Source organism: Heptranchias perlo, chromosome 8 (assembly GCF_035084215.1).
Source record: "Heptranchias perlo isolate sHepPer1 chromosome 8, sHepPer1.hap1, whole genome shotgun sequence".
NCBI lineage: Eukaryota > Metazoa > Chordata > Chondrichthyes > Hexanchiformes > Hexanchidae > Heptranchias > Heptranchias perlo.
Window position 1 is genome coordinate 18,098,708 of NC_090332.1, and position 18,817 is coordinate 18,117,524.

Genomic DNA, 18,817 nt, shown 5'->3' on the forward strand with positions numbered 1-18,817 from the left:
GCTGACACTTTGGCATTATATCCCATTTCACCAATTCACATCCAATTTGGAATGTCACAAACAGTCTCTCTGCAAACCAGTCCTCAGATATTATCTTTGATATGCCATTAACACTTCAAGTCACAGACAATTTAACTAAAACTACTGCAGCATAATATTTGTGTTTTATTGCCTCAAATACTATTTGTAAATGTTACTTAAGGCGACTTAAAGTAATTGGGTAGTCTGTGTAGCTAATCAACTCTGAGTCAATGGCCTCAGTGTGACCTCAAGTCGGTCCTTCCTTCAGTGAACCACTGCAATGGACTATTGACATGGCACATCAGTGCATTGCGCTCCGACCCAGATGTAAATTTGAATCCCAATGGAGAGTTGCTAATCTCAACCAGGCACAGTGTGAAGCTGAGGCAGAATGCTTAGGCAATGGGAAGGAGGGAGAATTGGCACAGGATCGTATTTCTGCTACCAGTTGACCACAAAACAGCACTAGAAGAAGCTGCGGAGTTGTTCAGAATCAACTGGAATCCAGAAAGGATTTTTGGGCCCAGCAAGGACATTCCTTTTCTATAGATCAACCCCACTTACCCACCGACTCACCACATCCCTCAATCCCTTCTCTTTCCAAAAGCCTCTTGCATCCATTTATAACATCTGCTTCACTGGCCTTCCCTGATAACTTATTCCACAAACCCAATATCCTTTGTGTAAAAAATTGTTCGACCTGACTTCCTTTCTTACTCCTAACTTCCTAATTTTTAACTTGTCCCCCTTGGATCCCTTGATATTTGAACACTTCACTATAGTAAACAATGTGCGTGTATCAGTTTTCTCAATTCACTTCACCTTGAGACAGCAAAAGGTAAAAAAATTATGATAAAAATAAAGGACGCTAAACACTAAGGGGGTTAATTTGGACACGGCCACTAACTGGACATGGGTACCGCGATCCGCGCCAGGTGCTTCCTGCGCAGGCAGGACGAGACATTCGTCCAGCCTCAGTACACACCTGCAAGCAGCGTTCCAAATCAGCGTTGACACGAGGATTCAAGGACATTCGCACTTTTCACCAACAGGAGGAGCCCCAATCTCTTAAAGGCAGGCTGTCTCTCTGACAGCCTGTCAAAATCTCTTAAAGGTAGCTGGTACCTATTATTGGCTAAAAATAACAGTCTGTTGTCTGCACGGAGTCTGAGCGGAAATCAGACATCGCACACGTAAAACACAGATGCAGGTCCTGTCCCTATGTTTACAACTGTTGAGTTCTGTTCAAACTTTGAATAAAGGTTGCGCACCACTAAATCCCACATCCTCCAATCTACATGCGAGACCTCACCAATCTGCCGGTCCGAGTTTGTACCATGCCTGCGAGAGTGCGTGCACCAAGATTCTCTGCTGATGCACTAGAGGTCTTGGTGCAAGAGGTGGACAGAAGGAGGGGCATCCTATATCTGGGGCGGGGGGGGGAGGGGGTGCAAGAGGCCCTCCAAACATATGCTCAAAAGGCAGTGGGAGGCAGTAGAGGATGCAGTCAATGCCAGGCGCACAGTACCACGAACATGGATGCAGTGCAGGAAGAAGTTCAGTGCTTTGATATGAGTGGTCAAGGTGAGTGAGATCAACTATCAAGTGGCATCTCCTACCAACTGCACCACTAGACGTATCCACTGCTCCACGCACTACATACTCCGTCATCCACCTACCAACAAACTCTTTCAATCAGTACTCAATCCTTCTAATCAGATACTTCCTCTCACCCTCACACATTACCACAGTTGCAAGCTGCACACTCACAACTCACAGGCTACACACACTGGTAGCTATTCAACCATGATAAGCACATCACCCAGACACACTTCCCGCTTTCTTGCAGGAGAAGGTGGTGCATAACAGGAGGCAGCAAGTGGCAGTGGCATTTAGCCCCTCGAGCCTGTTCCGCTATTCAATCAGATCATGGTTGATCTGTGACCTAACTCCATATACCTGCCTTAGCCCCATATCCCTTAATACCCTTGGCTTACAGAAATTTAACAATCTCGGATTTAAAATTCACAATGGAGCTAGCATCAACTGCCATTTGCAGAAGAGCGTTCCAATCTTCTCCCACCTTTTGCGTGTAGAAGCGTTTCCTAACTTCACTCCTGCACATCCTGGCTCTAAATGTTAGGCTATGTCCCCTCGTCGTAGTACTCAAGCATAGGAGACCTCCACAAACAGCTACAAATACATCAGCAGCCAAAAGAAATAATCTAGCAACTAACCTGTAAATCCTGCATAGTCCCTTTAAATAGTGGCTGGGGGGGGGGGGTCCTCCAGGCACTCAAAGACATGTTCAGATGGTCGTGATTAAGACATTGCATTGAGTGGACCGTTAAGTCCCAAAATGGTGTCTGTAACTTTAAATCAGCGTTGCACTCTGATAGAACGCATTTTGTCCTTACTTTACATGCTGCCGGCGCTCGTTATTTGTGCATGCGCTAAACCTTTTACCAAGATGGCGTCCACGCACGTCACGCTAGAAGCGCGCGTGTGCATCCAAGATTCTAGCGCCAAAACGACGGGCGCTAGACGGCCCAATCTCTAGCTCTAAATCTGCTTAAAAAAGAGTTCAAGCTACCAAGACTTGAGAATAAATCGATTATCAACTCACCCTTATTGGTTCTGGTTTTATTTATTCAAACACACATAGATCTCCCATGGTGTTGTTCGCAGTGAGTCAGAAGATTTGCTATTTTAGAACAATAGGGGTTATCAAATTCTATGTAGAAGATAACATTTAGGGCAGTAATTTACAGTGAGTGAATAATAAAGGTCAATTTTTATTAGATGATATTACACTGGTGCTTTGGGATTGAATTTCATAAGTCTGTCCATTATTTTGTCAAACGCGTATTACATAGAAATTACTGTATGGAAACAGGCTGTTTGGGCCAACCAGTCTGTGTTGATGTTTATCCTTCACATGAGCAGTAATCCTGAAAGTTGACTGCAGGCCTTCTTGGAGCAGGTGACGCAATCTCTCACTGCCTCCTGGGGAAGCTTTGCCTCCTTTTGCATTGCTTTTCAGTTAAGTGCAAGAATGTGCGCCTTGGGCTGTACACTTGGTTGGGAGGGTAAGAGCAGGTATGAATAGGCTTCCACCAACATCCTGGCCCTCCCACAGAATGACTGTTTCTTTTCCCCTCCTTCTGTTCCTCCAAGTGGACCAAATTTAGTGGGATTTCCAGAGGTACCCCAAAAGCTAGGCTGTTTGCTACATTAAGCTCATTTAAAACCCTCTCGCAAACCCCTTTCACACAATGTCTTAAGGATTCAGCATTTCAGAACAGTGCATGGTATCAGCTGTTGGACCCTTCAAATGTTTAAAAGAAGCACCTGACTTCAGCGATTGCCCAAGGTTTGTGGGTAGGAGCAGGAACTACCAAAATGGGGAGCTAAAGGTACGAAATTGATTCAACATTCTGACACCACTTTGGCCACATTTACATATATAATTGGAGCTTCCTCCTGTTTGAGATGGGAAATTGCACCGCTGGCCACACAGAGAGTAATTAATACCTGGAATGGATAAGTTAGTGGAGGCAAAATCTTTGTAATCATTCAAGATGCAATTAGGTGCTGTGATGTGGGATTGTGGGTTTTCAGTGAGAAGAATGAGCCAAATGGCCTCTTTTATTTTACAGTAATAAGAGAAAACCAATATAAGTCCACCCACTTCTTACTGTTACCCTTCCCTATGAATGAATCAAATCTAATTATTTCATTCACCCTTACTACTATTTCTGAATCTTAAAGAAAGATTGCCTTTTGCCAAATTTGATTTTAACAATTCAAAATAAGAAAATGAACATAAACACAGCCTCATAAAAAGTCAATGACTTTTTAATATACCTTCTACCATATTTTACATTTAGCATTTACCCTTCCTCCTGCCTATTTTTTGGTATTATCTATGACAGTTCTCAGAATTGCAATACTGATCCCATACCTTACAATGTTGTTTTACCCACAGAAATGTAATAGCATTAAAGAGATCCATTAACTTTTCATGTTCTTTACACCTTAATAGAGAATAAGACTGTCAAAAGTACAAGAAAGAAAGAACTTGCAATTATATAGTGCCTTTCACGACCTCAGGACACCCTAAAGTGTTTTACAACCGATGAAGTACTTCTGAAGGGTAGACAGTCTTGTAATATAAGGAAACACAGCTGCTAATTTGCACACAGCAAGATCCCACAAGCAACAATAATATAAATGACCAGATAATCTGTTTTCGTAATGTAGTTTGTGGGATAAATGTTGGCCAAGACATCGGGAGATCTCCCCTACTCTTCTTTAAGAAAAGTGCCTTAGGATCTTTTAGATACACCTGAGAGAGCAGGCGGGACCTCGATTTAACATCTCATCCAAAAGTCGACACCTCCGATAGTGCAGCACTCCCTCAGAACTGCACTGAAGTGTCAGTCTAGATTAGGTGCTCAAGTCTCTGACAGAGGAAAAAGTGCTATCACTGAGCCCAGGCTGGCACCATTAAAAATATTCTAGATGTGGAAAGAAACATAGTTTGACCCTGGTCTGTGCTTAGTTAGTTAGGGCTTCTACAAGTGGCCTCAGTGCCCCAGGATGGAAAAAAAATCAGCCAGACCTTCTTCGCCCGATCACTATCCAATGTAGATGTAGATCAAGGCCAGAATCAGCTTCAACAATGTTGAAAAGTCTGAGGTGGTGAATTTCCACAGGGTTGTCCTGATGAACTAACTGTAATTTCGGTGGAAGAGCTGTGGAATCCCTGGAAAAGTGGCGTACAAATGGGAGCATTCCCGGGGAAATTCATCCCCTCCATGTCTAGGCTCACATTTGAAGAACGACCTCTTTAGGTGATGTACCCAAAAGCTGCCAGCTGCAGTTGTGATGGTTATTCTTTATCGTCACAATCCACTTTTCATATAACCCATATTGATTAATAACACACTTCCTGTTGTCATGGCACATTTAGTGAATAAGAACATAAGAACATAAGAAATAGGAGCAGGAGTAGGCCAATCGGCCCCTCGAGCCTGCTCCGCCATTCAATAAGGTCATGGCTGATCTGATCCTAACCTCAAATCTAAAGAACACAAGAAGTAGGAGCAGGACCCGGCCACTCAGCCCCTGGGCCCGGTCCACCACCCACAGGGCCTTGACCGATCCGAACTCAGCTTCATGTCCAATTTCCTGCCCGCTCCCCGTAACCCCTAATTCCCTTTACTTCTAGGAAACTGTCTATTTCTGTTTTAAATTTATTTAATGATGTAGCTTCCACAGCTTCCTGGGGCAGCAAATTCCACAGACCTACTACCCTCTGAGTGAAGAAGTTTCTCCTCATCTCAGTTTTGAAAGAGCAGCCCCTTATTCTAAGATTATGCCCCCTAGTTCTAGTTTCACCCATCCTTGGGATCATCCTTACCGCATCCACCCGATCAAGCCCCTTCACAATCTTATATGTTTCAATAAGATCGCCTCTCATTCTTCTGAACTCCAATGAGTAGAGTCCCAATCTACTCAACCTCTCCTCATATGTCCACCCCCTCATCCCCGGGATTAGCCAAGTGAACCTTCTTTGTACTGCCTCGAGAGCAAGTATGTCTTTTCTTAAGTATGGACACCAAAACTGTATGCAGTATTCCAGGTGCGGTCTCACCAATACCTTATATAACTGCAGCAATACCTCCCTGTTTTTATATTCTATCCCCCTAGCAATAAAAGCCAACATTCCGTTGGCCTTCTTGATCACCTGCTGTACCTGCATACTAACTTTTTGATTTTCTTGCACTAGGACCCCCAGATCCCTTTGTACTGCAGTACTTTCCAGTTTCTCGCCATTAAGATAATAACTTGCTCTCTGATTTTTCCTGCCAAAGTGCATAACCTCACATTTTCCAATATTGTATTGCATCTGCCAAATCTCCGCCCACTCACCCAGCCTGTCGATATCCCCTTGTAGGTTTTTTATGTCCTCCTCACTCTCTACTTTCCCTCCCATCTTTGTATCATCTGCAAACTTTGATATGTTACACTCGGTCCCCTCCTCCAAATCGTTAATATAGATTGTAAAGAGTTGGGGACCCAGCACCGACCCCTGCGGAACACCACTGGCTACTGGTTGCCAGTCCGAGAATGAACCATTTATCCCAACTCTCTGCTTCCTGTTAGATAACCAATCCTCAACCCATGCCAGAATATTACCCCCAATCCAGTGATTCTTTATCTCGAGCAATAATCTTTTATGTGGCACCTTGTTGAATGCCTTCTGGAAGTCTAAATACACTACGTCCACTGGTTCCCCTATATCCACCCTGTACATTATGTCCTCAAAGAACTCAAGCAAATTTGTCAGACATGACTTCCCCTTCATAAAGCCATGCTGACTTTGTCCTATTAAATTATGTTTATCTAAATGTTCCGTTACTGTCTCCTTAATAATAGACTCCAAAATTTTACCCACCACAGATGTTAGGCTAACTGGTCTATAATTTCCAGCCTTCTGCCTACTACCCTTTTTAAATAAGGGTGTTACATTAGCAGTTTTCCAATCTGCTAGGACCTTTGCTGAGTCCAGAGAATTTTGGAAAATTATTACCAAAGTATCCACAATCCCTACTGCCACTTCCCTCAAGACCCTAGGATGTAAGCCATCAGGTCCAGGGGATTTATCCGCCTTGAGTCCCATTATTTTACTGAGTACCAATTCCTTAGTGATTTTAATCGTATTTATCTCCTCCCCCCCTAGAGCCCCCTGTTTGTCCAGTGTTGGGATATTCTTAGTGTCCTCTACCGTAAAGACTGAAACAAAATATTTGTTCAGCATTTTTGCCATCTCCATGTTTCCCACCATTAATTTCCCGGTCTCATCCTCTAAGGGACCTACGTTTGCCTTAGCCACCCTTTTTCTTTTTATATAACTGTAGAAACTCTTGCTATCTGTTTTTATATTTTTTGCTAATTTATTTTCATAATCTATCTTCCCTTTCTTAATCAATCCTTCAGTTACTTTTTGCTGTCTTTTGAAGACTTCCCAATCTTCTATCCTCCCACTAAGTTTGGCTACCTTATATGTCCTTGTTTTTAGTCGGATACTATCCTTAATTTCTTTAATAAGCCAAGGATGGCTGTCGTTTCGTTTACACCCTTTTTTCCTCAGTGGAATATATATTTTTTGAAAGTTGTAAAATAACTCCTTAAATGAACACTACTGCTCATTTACCGTCTTACCCTTTAATCTATTTTCCCAGTCCACTTTAATCAATTCCGCTCTCATACCATCATAGTCTCCTTTATTCAAGCTCAGTATGCTTGTTTGAGACCCAACCTTCTCACCCTTTAATTGGATATGGAATGTAACCATGTTATGGTCACTCATTCCAAGGGGATCCTTAACTAAGACATTATTTATTAATCCTGGCTCATTACACAGGACCAGGTCCAAGGTTGCATGCCCCCTTGTAGGATCAGTTACATACTGCTCAAGAAATCCATCCCTAATACACTCAATAAACTCTTCCTCAAGGCTGCCCTGCCCAATTTGATTTGTCCAGTTAATATGATAGTTAAAATCCCCCATAATTATAGCTGTTCCCTTATTACATGCCCCGACTATTTCCTGATTAATACTTCTTCCAGCAGAGTTGCAACTATTAGGAGGCCTATATACTACGCCCACTAATGTTTTTTTCCCCTTATTATTCCTTATCTCTACCCAAACTGTTTCATTATCCTGATCCTTTGTCCCAATATCATTTCTCAGTATTACAGTGATTCCTTCCTTTATTAACATAGCCACCCCACCTCCCCTTCCTTCCTGCCTGTCCTTCCTGATTGTTAAATACCCTGGCATATTTAATTCCCACTCGTTGTCACCCTGCAGCCATGTTTCTGTAATGGCCACAAAATCATACCCATACGTAGTTATTTGTGCCGTTAACTCGTCCATTTTGTTACAAATGCTACGTGCATTCAGATAAAGAACTTTCAAATATGTTTTGTGACACTTAGTTCCTGCTTTTTCCTTTTTTAACACTTTACCTTTTACTCCATACCTTCTGTCCCTTCCTGACATGCTTTCCTCTGTCTCCCTGCTCAGGTTCCCAACCCTCCCCAACAGCACTAGCAAACACTCCCCCTAGGACAGCGGTCCCGGCCCTGCCCAGGTGCAGACCGTCCAGTTTGTACTGGTCCCACCTCCCCCAGAACCGGTTCCAATGCCCCAGGAATTTGAATCCCTCCTCCTTGCACCATTCCTCTAGCCACGTATTCATTTGAAATATCCTCCTATTTCTACTCTGACTAGCACGTGGCACTGGTAGCAATCCTGAGATTACTACCTTTGAGGTCCTACTTTTTAATTTACCCCCTAACTCCCTATATTCTGCTTTTAGGACCTCATCCCCTTTTTTACCTATATCGTTGGTGCCTATGTGCACCATGACAGCTGGCGTTTAGCCCTCCCCCTCCAAAATGTTCTGTAGCCACTCCGAGATGTCCTTGACCCTTGCACCCGGGAGGCAACACACCATCCTGGAGTCTTGGTTGCGGCCGCAGAAACGCCTATCTATTCCCCTTACAATTGAGTCCCCTATCACTACAGCTGTTGCACTCTTTTTCCTCCCAGCCTGTGCAGCAGAGCCACCCATGGTGCCAGGAAGTTGGCTGCTGCTGCCTTCCCCTGATAAGTCACCCCCCCCCAACAGTATCCAAAGTGGTATATCTGTTTGAGAGGGGGATGGCCACAGGGGACCCCTGCACTACCTGCCTGCACCTCTTACTCTGCCTGGTGGTCACCCATTCACTTCCTGCCTGTACACCCTTTACCTGCGGTGTGACCAACTCGCTAAACGTGCTATCCACGTGGTTCCCAGCATCGCGAATGCACCAGTATGTATCCATCCGCAGCTCCAGTGCCGCAATGCGGTCTGTCACTAGCAGCAGCTGGATACACTTCCCGCACACATGGTCGTCAGGGACACAGAAAGAGGCCGAGCTGTCCTGCCATGACTTACCCTTTAATTGATTTAAATTAAATTAAAATTAAATGGATCCCACCAATCACACTGGAATTAAGTGATATACTCAAGGGCTCCTACTATTGTTAAATTGCACCATCTTTAATGTTGTGTTACACATTTCTTGAATGATATTCTAAATTCATCACCTCAAACTGCTTACTCCCACATTACCAGCACCAGTGACAGACCTGTAACTACCCTTCACAAATCCACCATTGTACCGTACTGAAATCCTGGTGACAATATTGACACTTATTAAAAGATGTTCTCTATTGTTATCTGACTCATATTAATTCTTTTGCACACTGGAATCTCCTTCTTGAACTACACCTTAAACTGCCTCAGCCTAACATTTTAATATCGCATCACACACACCGATCAGCCCATCACAGAAACTCTAATTCTTGCTAAATTGTGTTTCATTATAAATGTGGCACTTAAAACAACTTATTGCAGATCCTTTCACATGATACAGTCATTAAAACCTACCTTATCCAGTCTGATGGATATAAGAAATCCTGGTTCATCATCATCATGAGTGCACCACTTGTAGTCAGGACATTAATGACTTCAGGATGCTCAGTCAGCCATTAAATTGATTGTGCATTGCCTATTAATTTTAACAAATGTCAAAGAGACCAAGTGAAATTTGAAATACTAAACAATTTATTGTTTCAATTATAGTTATTCAGATTATTGTAATGAATATATTAAGAATGTTCTTTCTAATAATTTATATCCGTGATGCACCATGCAGTGATTGACCAACCTCTATTTTGTGGCAAGGTATTGAAGGAGGCCAGGTGGTTTCTTGCTGGGATGAAGGAAGGCAAAATAAGAGGGAGCATCACACCAGTGAACAGAACCTTCTTGGGTTACAGGCGCACTGGCACTGGCTGTCCTCTGCTACTTCATCCAACTAGCCTTTCATAGTTCATGAGCCTAAATAGTGAGTGGGGTGCTAAACAATGATAGAAGACATTATAAAGGATCCTGTCCTCACCCAACTCTCAACCAATGTTCCCACTCATGATCCTTGTCCAGCAGGAGTTACTGGACAGTGATCAAGAATGGGGGCCCTGGTTGATAATTCACCTTTACAGACTAATTGTAGTGTCTCTATTGCCATCCTGCAGAAATCAGCTAACTCAGCACAGAACAGACTTTACACCTGGGACCTTACTGGTCTGTAAAAGTAAGAAAGAACTTGCATTTATATAGCGCATTTCGCTCCCCCAGATGTCCTACAACATTTTGCTATCAATTAATTACTTTTGAAGTGTGGGCAGTTTGTTGTTTTGTAGGCAAACATGGCAGCCAGTTTACACAAAGCAAGGTCCCACAAACAGCAAATGAGATAAATGACCAGACCAGTATGGCCTTGTGCCACAGTGGGCAGTTCATACCTGAGCCATCGGGTAAACTCTAGGTTATTTTTAATAGTGACACACAGAAACAGGTAACATTTTCACAAAAACTAGTGACTATTCTAGAAATTATTGAGACTTGACAGATATGAAATAGTGCAAGCTGTCTGTTTTAGACCATGTCATGAACAAAGCATATAGAGGCCATTTGGATTCCACTTTTTTTCCTGTAATCATATTCCCTCTTTTATTTTTTTTACAGGGGGTGGTGGTGGTTGGAGTGATGTCACTATCCCGCTGTGGTCTGGCAAATCGCTGACCGAAGGTGCTGAAGGGGGACAATCCTGCCCACAGGCCATCAAGAAATGGGGCTGGATGACAAGAGGAGGCTTTGGAGGAGGAGGAGGAGCTTGCACAGCAGGAGGAGGGGGTGGAGGGTATATGGGTGAGTTAGAATTTATTATCTGTATAAGTACATTACGACTAAAAGGTATAGATCAAGCTGGTGGTTTACGGTGACTGAGGTTTTCTGATTGGATGTTAATTGGGTGCTGTATTATTAGCACTTGACTGGTTGTTAGTAGACAGACTCTACCCAATTTTGCAGCATCAGCTTTATTTATATAGAGCTCACAAGAAGCGTGATGGCTAAGTTTAAAAGGACGTGGCCATTTAAAGGTGAGTGGCCACGTATGGGTATAAAAATGTTGGTGGTCCTTATGAAGCTTGCTAATATTCTCACGTATATTTCGGCCTTTGCAAAGGTTGTTTGGATAATGAAAACACCTGGAAAAATCCAGCAGCTGGCACAATAAATGCGGAAGCAGGAAGTCAGTCTGTGGCCAAGTGATGGAGCGGTGAAAAACTTCAATTTTCTGTTTGATGGCTGGCAAAATGGAGACGGTGCAGAATGAAGTGAGAACAGGGTGGCCCTGATTGCCACAGCAGCCAATGCCTCCTTCCAGACGTTGCAGCATGTCTGGAAGGAGGGACAGAAGGAGCAGTTGAGGGTGCAGCTTACCATAATTACCACGGGCAATGCCAGCCCTATGTTACAGGTGCAGCAGATGGCACAGGTCTAAATATGGCTGTCTGCTGAGTCGGAGCCTGTGCAGCCCGTTCCACACAGCTGGGTGTGCCTCTGCCAGTAAATGTCCTAGTTTGATGTAATATTTTGTATTCACTTTATCTATATCTAATACTTTAAGTCTCAGTTTTTACGTTAACCATCTTCTCCCTAGGTTATAGAGTTTTGAGTTTCTCTAACCTTTCCTCGTAGTTCCTCCCCATTATGTTTGGGATCAATCTTGTTGCTATGCGATGCAATGCCACACACTATGCCAGGATATTGGGATGTGGGTTCCCCCTGGGATTCCCTACCAGGGGTTTCTCTTTTCAATCTTCATGCTAAATAAAAGCAAGGTGCTTTCCCTGAGATAAGAGAGAAAATCAGAGCGCAAGCAATGTACCTCAACTAGAGGTATGAGGGTATGTGTGCAGTTTGAGGGCAAATTTTGCTCTCAGCATGGAATCTTGCTGTGGCATGATGTGTACCCTTGCTGTGCCACATTTTGCGGAAAAAATATCAGGCTGCGGGAGAGGCTACGCTGCAGGCCAGTCGAAGCCTGATAAGAGGCTTGAAAATTATACAAGTTGTAAACTTGCTGGGTTTTAAGTGTTTTTGGGTGGACTCCACTCCCGCCCCACTCACAGCTAACCTATGTAAAATGGGCACATCATTAATCCTACGACTCGACCTTCCCAATTAAGATTTTTAAAGGGAGATTGCTGTTGCTGAATTTGTTTACTAAATTTGGATCTTTCTTTCAGTTATCAATTATACTTCTTTGATGGAAATGTGGCATATTTGCAATTTTTTTGTTTTCTTTTGCCGTTAATTTCTTACATTATTCTTGGTTGCTTCTACAACTTAAACAGCATCATACAAAGCGATGAAGATGGAAATTTCTTTGGAGGTTCTAATGTACTGCATGATTTAGACGAGGAAGATGATTTCACGAGAGGGAAACAAATATAGGTGGAAGGAGACCAATATATCCACACACATCACTAGCCCAGGATCTCCCTGTTACAGATTCCATCACACCTACCTACAGATGTCACAGGGGACCTGTCTTTGCCACATCCAATTCACAAGAGAAGCAGTCACACCATCTGCTGCAGGCTGACCTCCAGACAACTTGTACTCCAGGAATGGCTCATACCATCCGCATGCATTACATTTTTATGGTACTGCATCCTTCTAATCCATCACTGGTGACACATGCCAGTTTGGCCAGTCAGCTGTCCACAAATCATTTAAGTGTTTGCAAGAAGCAACATGCTCATCACTTTCCTTGTGGAAAGGAGTCATCATTTGAATAGGGCACATAACATTTCCCAAGTGCCAGGTTTCCCAATAGTACAAAGCATCATAGATGGCACCCATGTACTGCACTGACAAATGTGTGTCTGTTTGTGTTTGTGTATATATATGCGACTCTCATTTTGCGCCTGTTTCTGGCCCTATACGATTTTCTCCACCTGAGTCTCAATGGGCTATTGAACCACGGGGGACATTACTACTATGCATGACCTTGTACTTACTTGGATTATATGGACACTTTCCAGCAGGGCCCACTAGATAGCAATTAGGAACAGGAAGCATGGTTGAGTTTTTCTGCTGAGGCCATTTCTGCTGCTACCCTGGCTGAGAGCAGCTAACTCAGCACAAACTGAGAATCAAATCCGGGACCTCCCTGATATGTATAGCTTAAAACCATGCCAGGTATTTACTCATGGAGCCATCTGAGAAGCCAAAATAATTACTTTTCAAAATCTTATTTCTTAAGTCTTACAAAAGTAATGTTGATGAAAATTCAGATTTTGATTTTTATATTCTATCAGTGTGTTTTTTAATTAGCAAACTAAATTTAATATCATTGTTTTTTGAATGGAAGGATGGCAAGGGGTATTAAATCATGTCTGATTAACTACAGGTGGAAATGCAACTGAGCATAATCATCCTGAAAAAGATGGTGGCTGTGGTGTTTCTTACATTAGTCCACTGGGTGAAATGTACACCCCAGCACTGGCAGGTATGTGAGAGTTCTGAGCAGTTCTATCATAGTTGCATTACTTTATGGAATGTTATCGTTAACCAGCTGCAAAACACAAAGTCCTAGATTTTCCGATCGGCATTATTTTAACTCTGCCATTAACCCATTTTGGAATAATGCTGGTGTTAAAATAATGTAGTTTGGAAAATTTAGACCAAAGCATCTAGGTCATCATCAGACGTTCCTTGTGTATTGAACTTTTTTCACACATGACTGAAGATGCATCAAGAAAATAAATCAATGGAATGAAAATCGGGTGGGTTCTATAATGGGCAGGTGATTGCTTCACCAGATTATGGCCCAGATGGTGAAGATCAAAATCTACCCCAGTGCATTTCAGGTATTTTTCTTCATAGTAAATAAGCCATTAGATTCATGTCATTTTTTAATCAATGCAGACTCTCTGTCTGTCTCTCGCTCTGTCTGACTGCCTGTCTCTTTCTCTTCCTCTTCCTCTCGGTCTCTGGTCCTGTTTGTTTCTTGGTCTCTGTGTCTGATCCTTTGGGGCAGAAATTGCTCCGAGCGGCGAACCACAGTACTCACCGCTCCATAGATTTATACTAACCCACTAACTTACCGCAGACTTTACTTCGGGCACTTCCTCGAATAGGAAGGAAAAAGTAAAAAAAAAATCTTTAAAAATCTTTTAAAACATTTTTTTAATGACCAAATATTATTAAAATAAGGAGTAATGAGACTCCACATTTTTAAAAGTTAATTTTTAGTTGTTTGGCAGACATTAAGACTATTAACACTTAGTTCAGACCTTGTATTTTTAAGCGTACCTGTTTTGTGGCGATATTAGTTACTTTCCAACTCGGCAGATGAGCAAGTTGGCGCTTTTTCAATGATTTCCCTGATTGCAGCATGCAAAATCCCTTTAATTCAAAACTGTCATTATCGCCAGCAAATCAGTAGAAGCAAGTTCCGGATTTTTGCGTTTCACTGCACATGTGCAAACGACGAAACTTGCTCCTCCATTTAGCCACTAACAATGGTGGGCACTGTTGAGCTCTCCGTTATTCCGCAAGCAATTTCTGCCCCTATAACTTTCTATTCTTCTCTGTGTCTCTTTCTTGGTCTATTCTTTATCTCTATCTTTATCGCTCACACTTTGTTTCCTTTTTGTATCTGTTCCTCTCTCCCCACACAGTGACAGAAAGCCATGGGGAGGTTGAAATCGTGCTGCATTTAAATTGCAGCCGCTGCAAACATAATGACTGTGTATTTGACAGTATTAAAGAAGAACTCATCTGCTTGTGTGAATCTGGAAAAATCTTGGCTTCAGACAGTGTTACCTGCATTTGTGAGTATCAGCTGTGACATGGTTTTTTCAACCCCTTTCAGTTTTATCTTCAAATAACATATATTTAGTCATCACCACACCCAAAAACAGCTGAATTTATTGTCTGGAAGATTAGATGTGGTGCACAAATCACTGTGCTGTGACATGGCCTATTGCTGCTGAACACTGGTGTATCTTAGGTGTGAAACATAAACAGGGCATCCAACCTCAAAACCCAACTTAAGACTGTTGGCTTAGCACAGAACTGCTTGCTAAGAACGGAGCAGTGAAGAACTCTGCAACCTGGAGCACCCTGCACAACTCTCCCAACTAAGTGAGGGTGGGCGGAGGCCAATGCATGGGTTCAAAAATTGGGATGGGATGGAAACAGGGAAAACCAGGAATAGAGTAAAATGATTGATTTTTTTACTGACAGTTTTCTCATAATCTTTCTTCTTTCCTAGCACCCCCGGAAGGTCACCTGCCACTCTCCCTGGTGCTTTCGGTGGTGGTGTCAGTAGTGGTAGCAGCCTTGCTGCTCGCCTTCTCAGGAATCATGATTGGTAAGTGCAGCCTTTGGAAAGTGATTTGTGTTGAATTGTTTTACTCATCCAGTGTGTTGTGACAGACCAAAGTATGACCCTAAATTTAGGTCCCTTCTGTCCCAGTTTCATTAAAAGCTACCTATCACAAAGGAATGGCCTCAGAATCTACTGGCGACGGAGGTATTGCCTGGTGGGCTTTGTGCTCCCCCGCCTCCAGGGGAGCAGAATCTCCCTCCTCCTACCGAACACCTAGACCAGGGTCTCAGCACTGCAACGGAGGCCCTCTCCGGACCTCTTGAAGCCATTTTGCACCTTTCGATGTTTCATGTTGTCTGCAGCCACAGCACACCTCCCCTTTAAGAGGTGCTGGCTGCCTTCAAGTGGCGTCAGAGACTTACCCTAGGAAGTACCAAAAAGGAGACAAATAAGACTCATACTGACACTACTAGCTGATGCCTTCTTCTTTAAATATGATAGCTGAAGTGTCATAAATAATTGCATTAAAAAATGTTTATTGTAGTGTACCGCCTCAAGCACCAAGAGCTGCAGGCCATGCAGATGGAACTGCAGAGTCCCGATTACAAGCTCAGCAAGCTGCGAACCTCTACCATCATGACTGACTACAATCCCAACTATTGCTTTGCTGGGAAAACCACTTCCATCAGCGATCTCAAAGAGGTTCCCCGGAAAAACATTATCCTCATACGGTGAGTCAGAGAACAGCTAAAGTTTGGACCATGATTTCATTATTTTTGCTTGGTGTGGGTTGGGGAGCGGAAGAAAAGAAAAGTTTTTTTTCATATTATTATCAGAATATAGATGTTTTGCTGTTGCCTTGTTTCTCTTAGTACTTGTCAGTGAGGAACAAAACTACCCAACTAAAATGTTACCTTTGTTATTACTTTTCCCTCAATTTTCTCCCCTCCTCTCCTGAAATATATTCTATAACACTGGGTACAGTTCTTCAGGCACCACCAGTGCTTGATGGCTTGGCCAAGTGGTCAGTTGTTGCATGCGAGTGTTGACAGCCCATTTTCCTGCAGGAGAGCATCAAAGCCAAGTCTGATGCTGCCTTCACACACATGCACCTTGCAGCAGAGGTCAGTGGATGGGAACAGCACGAGCTGATTTTTGTCCTTTTCCCTCTCTAGTCCAGAAACACTGAAGAGTTAAGCCCTTTGCATATGCAAATAAGGGGCCTAATACCTGTTTCAGGCCCCAATGAAAGATTGGTTTGCCCTGAGGCAGCTGTACTTAGGAAAACCAGGCCTACACGCAGCCTGACAAGCGGTCCTTAAAGGGACCACCTGTTAGGCCGCAACCAACAAGATAAGTTTTTAAAATATACTTACCTAAACGTGGAGCTGGGAGGAGCAGGATTGCTACCCGGTTGCCTCCCTTCCTCACTTACCTGAGGGTCAGTGCGATGCCAACAGCAGACCGATCTTCCATCGCAATTTGTGAACGAGCTGCCTTTTGCTCTTCGCAGTTCGCCAGCTCCATGGAAATGAGGCATGAGGCCCAATACCAGGGGATGAGAGCCTCAGATCTTACCATTCAGATGCAAGGATTATTCCCTAAGGCACCTGCGCCCAAAATTGGGCATGCCTGAATTTTTAGGCCCATATTGTTTAGATACTTAGAAATAACTTTTAAAAAAAGAAATGAATAAATATTTGTAAAAGATAAAAAAAATTAAAATGGTATGGGTAAAAGGCAAGGGAAAGGCCCTAGTTGGATATTCCTTTCAGGGAGCTGGCAGAAGCATGATAGGTAGAATTACCTCTTTTTGTGCTGTAAAATTGTATGCATATATATTTCGAAAACAAATTCCATTATTAATAGCTAAAATCAGTTAACTTAGTTAAATTCATACTTTGTGACCGCCTTATCAGGCATTAGGCTTCTAATTATTTGATCATATTATGCATTGTGTATTACTGGATTGTTTTAGGACATGGGAAATGAATCCCCATAAGATGAGCTTTCTCTTCATTTACTTAACTTGAATGTTTCTCTGTTGTTTCTTATTCCTTTGGTCAGAGCATTGTGTGCTCATTCATTTAGATCACCTAGATTTCCAAAGTATTAATTTTGATCTAGTAATCATGGACAGTAATGGAGGACAAATAGTGTGTATATAGAGGCTCACTTCTAGTCCCAAAACAACTTCATTATTTAACTGGAACGTACCCAATGTTCTGATCAGAGGAGTTGAAATAGTTGAAAAATACCAAATGTAAAGGGAGAGTAAACTGTGTACTGTAATGAAAACTGATTGACTTCACCACCAACCTTTATCTCTTGTTCTTTTAAACTTTCTACTATTGTGAGTAAGTCCTGATTATTTGTCAGCATTAATAGTGAATGACTATTTCTAATTGTCTGCAAAACCTTATTAATTGAAATCTCCTCCATGGAGAATTTGTTGTTAGATACAGAGGCATGTATAATCCAGTCCTAATAATTTGCAGTCATTTTTTGCACTAAAACAATTTGAATTATCCAAGAATCTGAACTAAGTAATGTAAATAACACAGCAAATTGGAAATTTAGTGTTAAAAATTGAATGATCAAATAATTTGAATTAAATGACTGAATTCAGAGGAGTAGTCTATAAATAGATCTGTACTGGTGTTGGATTTGAGCATGACTAATCAAACCTATCAAGTGCTATTCATTCAAAATGACATTTATTCATTTTAATTTAAAAATTGTGGTCTTTTGGTGCAAGTGAGTCTTAAAAATAGAAAAAGCTTTGCTCATTTAAAGGGTTTATAATCTGCTGCATTCTTGTGATCACAAATCTCAACATTTACTCACTATTGATAGCCTTGTTCTAATAGACATGAGCAGAGTATAGGGATGGTGGACATTGTATGAGTCTCTTAAAGCTTCTATCTTGTAGACACTGTAATTGGTTGCTTATTAGTTGGAAATGATTGGTGTTGACAGAATGATTTCCCTAACAGGGGCCTGGGCCATGGAGCCTTTGGTGAGGTGTATGAAGGTCAGGTGACCGGCATTCCTGGTGAACCCAGCCCTCTGCAAGTTGCAGTGAAGGTAAGGACCATTTGCTTTCCATCGGTGTCTTTATTCACATGCTGTGATCATACTGGTGCTGGAACATATTCTGAACCCATTACGGATCCATGTTTAGTGTGTTCATGTTCATTTTAAAGTGTTGTTGGGCTACACTCTTTTTGGTGTGCAGCTTTTTTTCATCAAGAAGCGCCATCTTTGTGAAAATTGTATTTGATTTTTTTTGTCTCCAAAATACTTAAATTTTGTTGAAATGCAGCATCGTGTCATTTGTCTGTGACATCATTGGGCATGGCTTTTCTGACTCTTGTCCCTCCCCACACAAACAAAAGGAATTTGCCAAACACTTTTTCATATCAATAATGCGCCTTTAAGTAACAAGCTCCCCGAGAAGGCAGTGGGTGAACTGATTCTGTGT

The 18,817-nt window shown here is 42.3% G+C and overlaps 1 protein-coding gene across 1 annotated transcript in view; it reads left to right on the forward strand.

Annotated features, from left to right (window-relative positions):
- The window catches only part of LOC137324450 (ALK tyrosine kinase receptor-like), a 693,114-nt gene that overhangs the window by 627,032 nt on the left and 47,265 nt on the right, over positions 1-18,817 (forward strand). The window contains exons 16-21 of the mRNA XM_067988728.1: positions 10,671-10,853; positions 13,408-13,506; positions 14,681-14,833; positions 15,277-15,375; positions 15,878-16,064; positions 18,330-18,420. Of these exons, the coding sequence (XP_067844829.1) occupies positions 10,671-10,853; positions 13,408-13,506; positions 14,681-14,833; positions 15,277-15,375; positions 15,878-16,064; positions 18,330-18,420 (812 nt within the window). The remainder of the gene's footprint in view (positions 1-10,670; positions 10,854-13,407; positions 13,507-14,680; positions 14,834-15,276; positions 15,376-15,877; positions 16,065-18,329; positions 18,421-18,817) is intronic.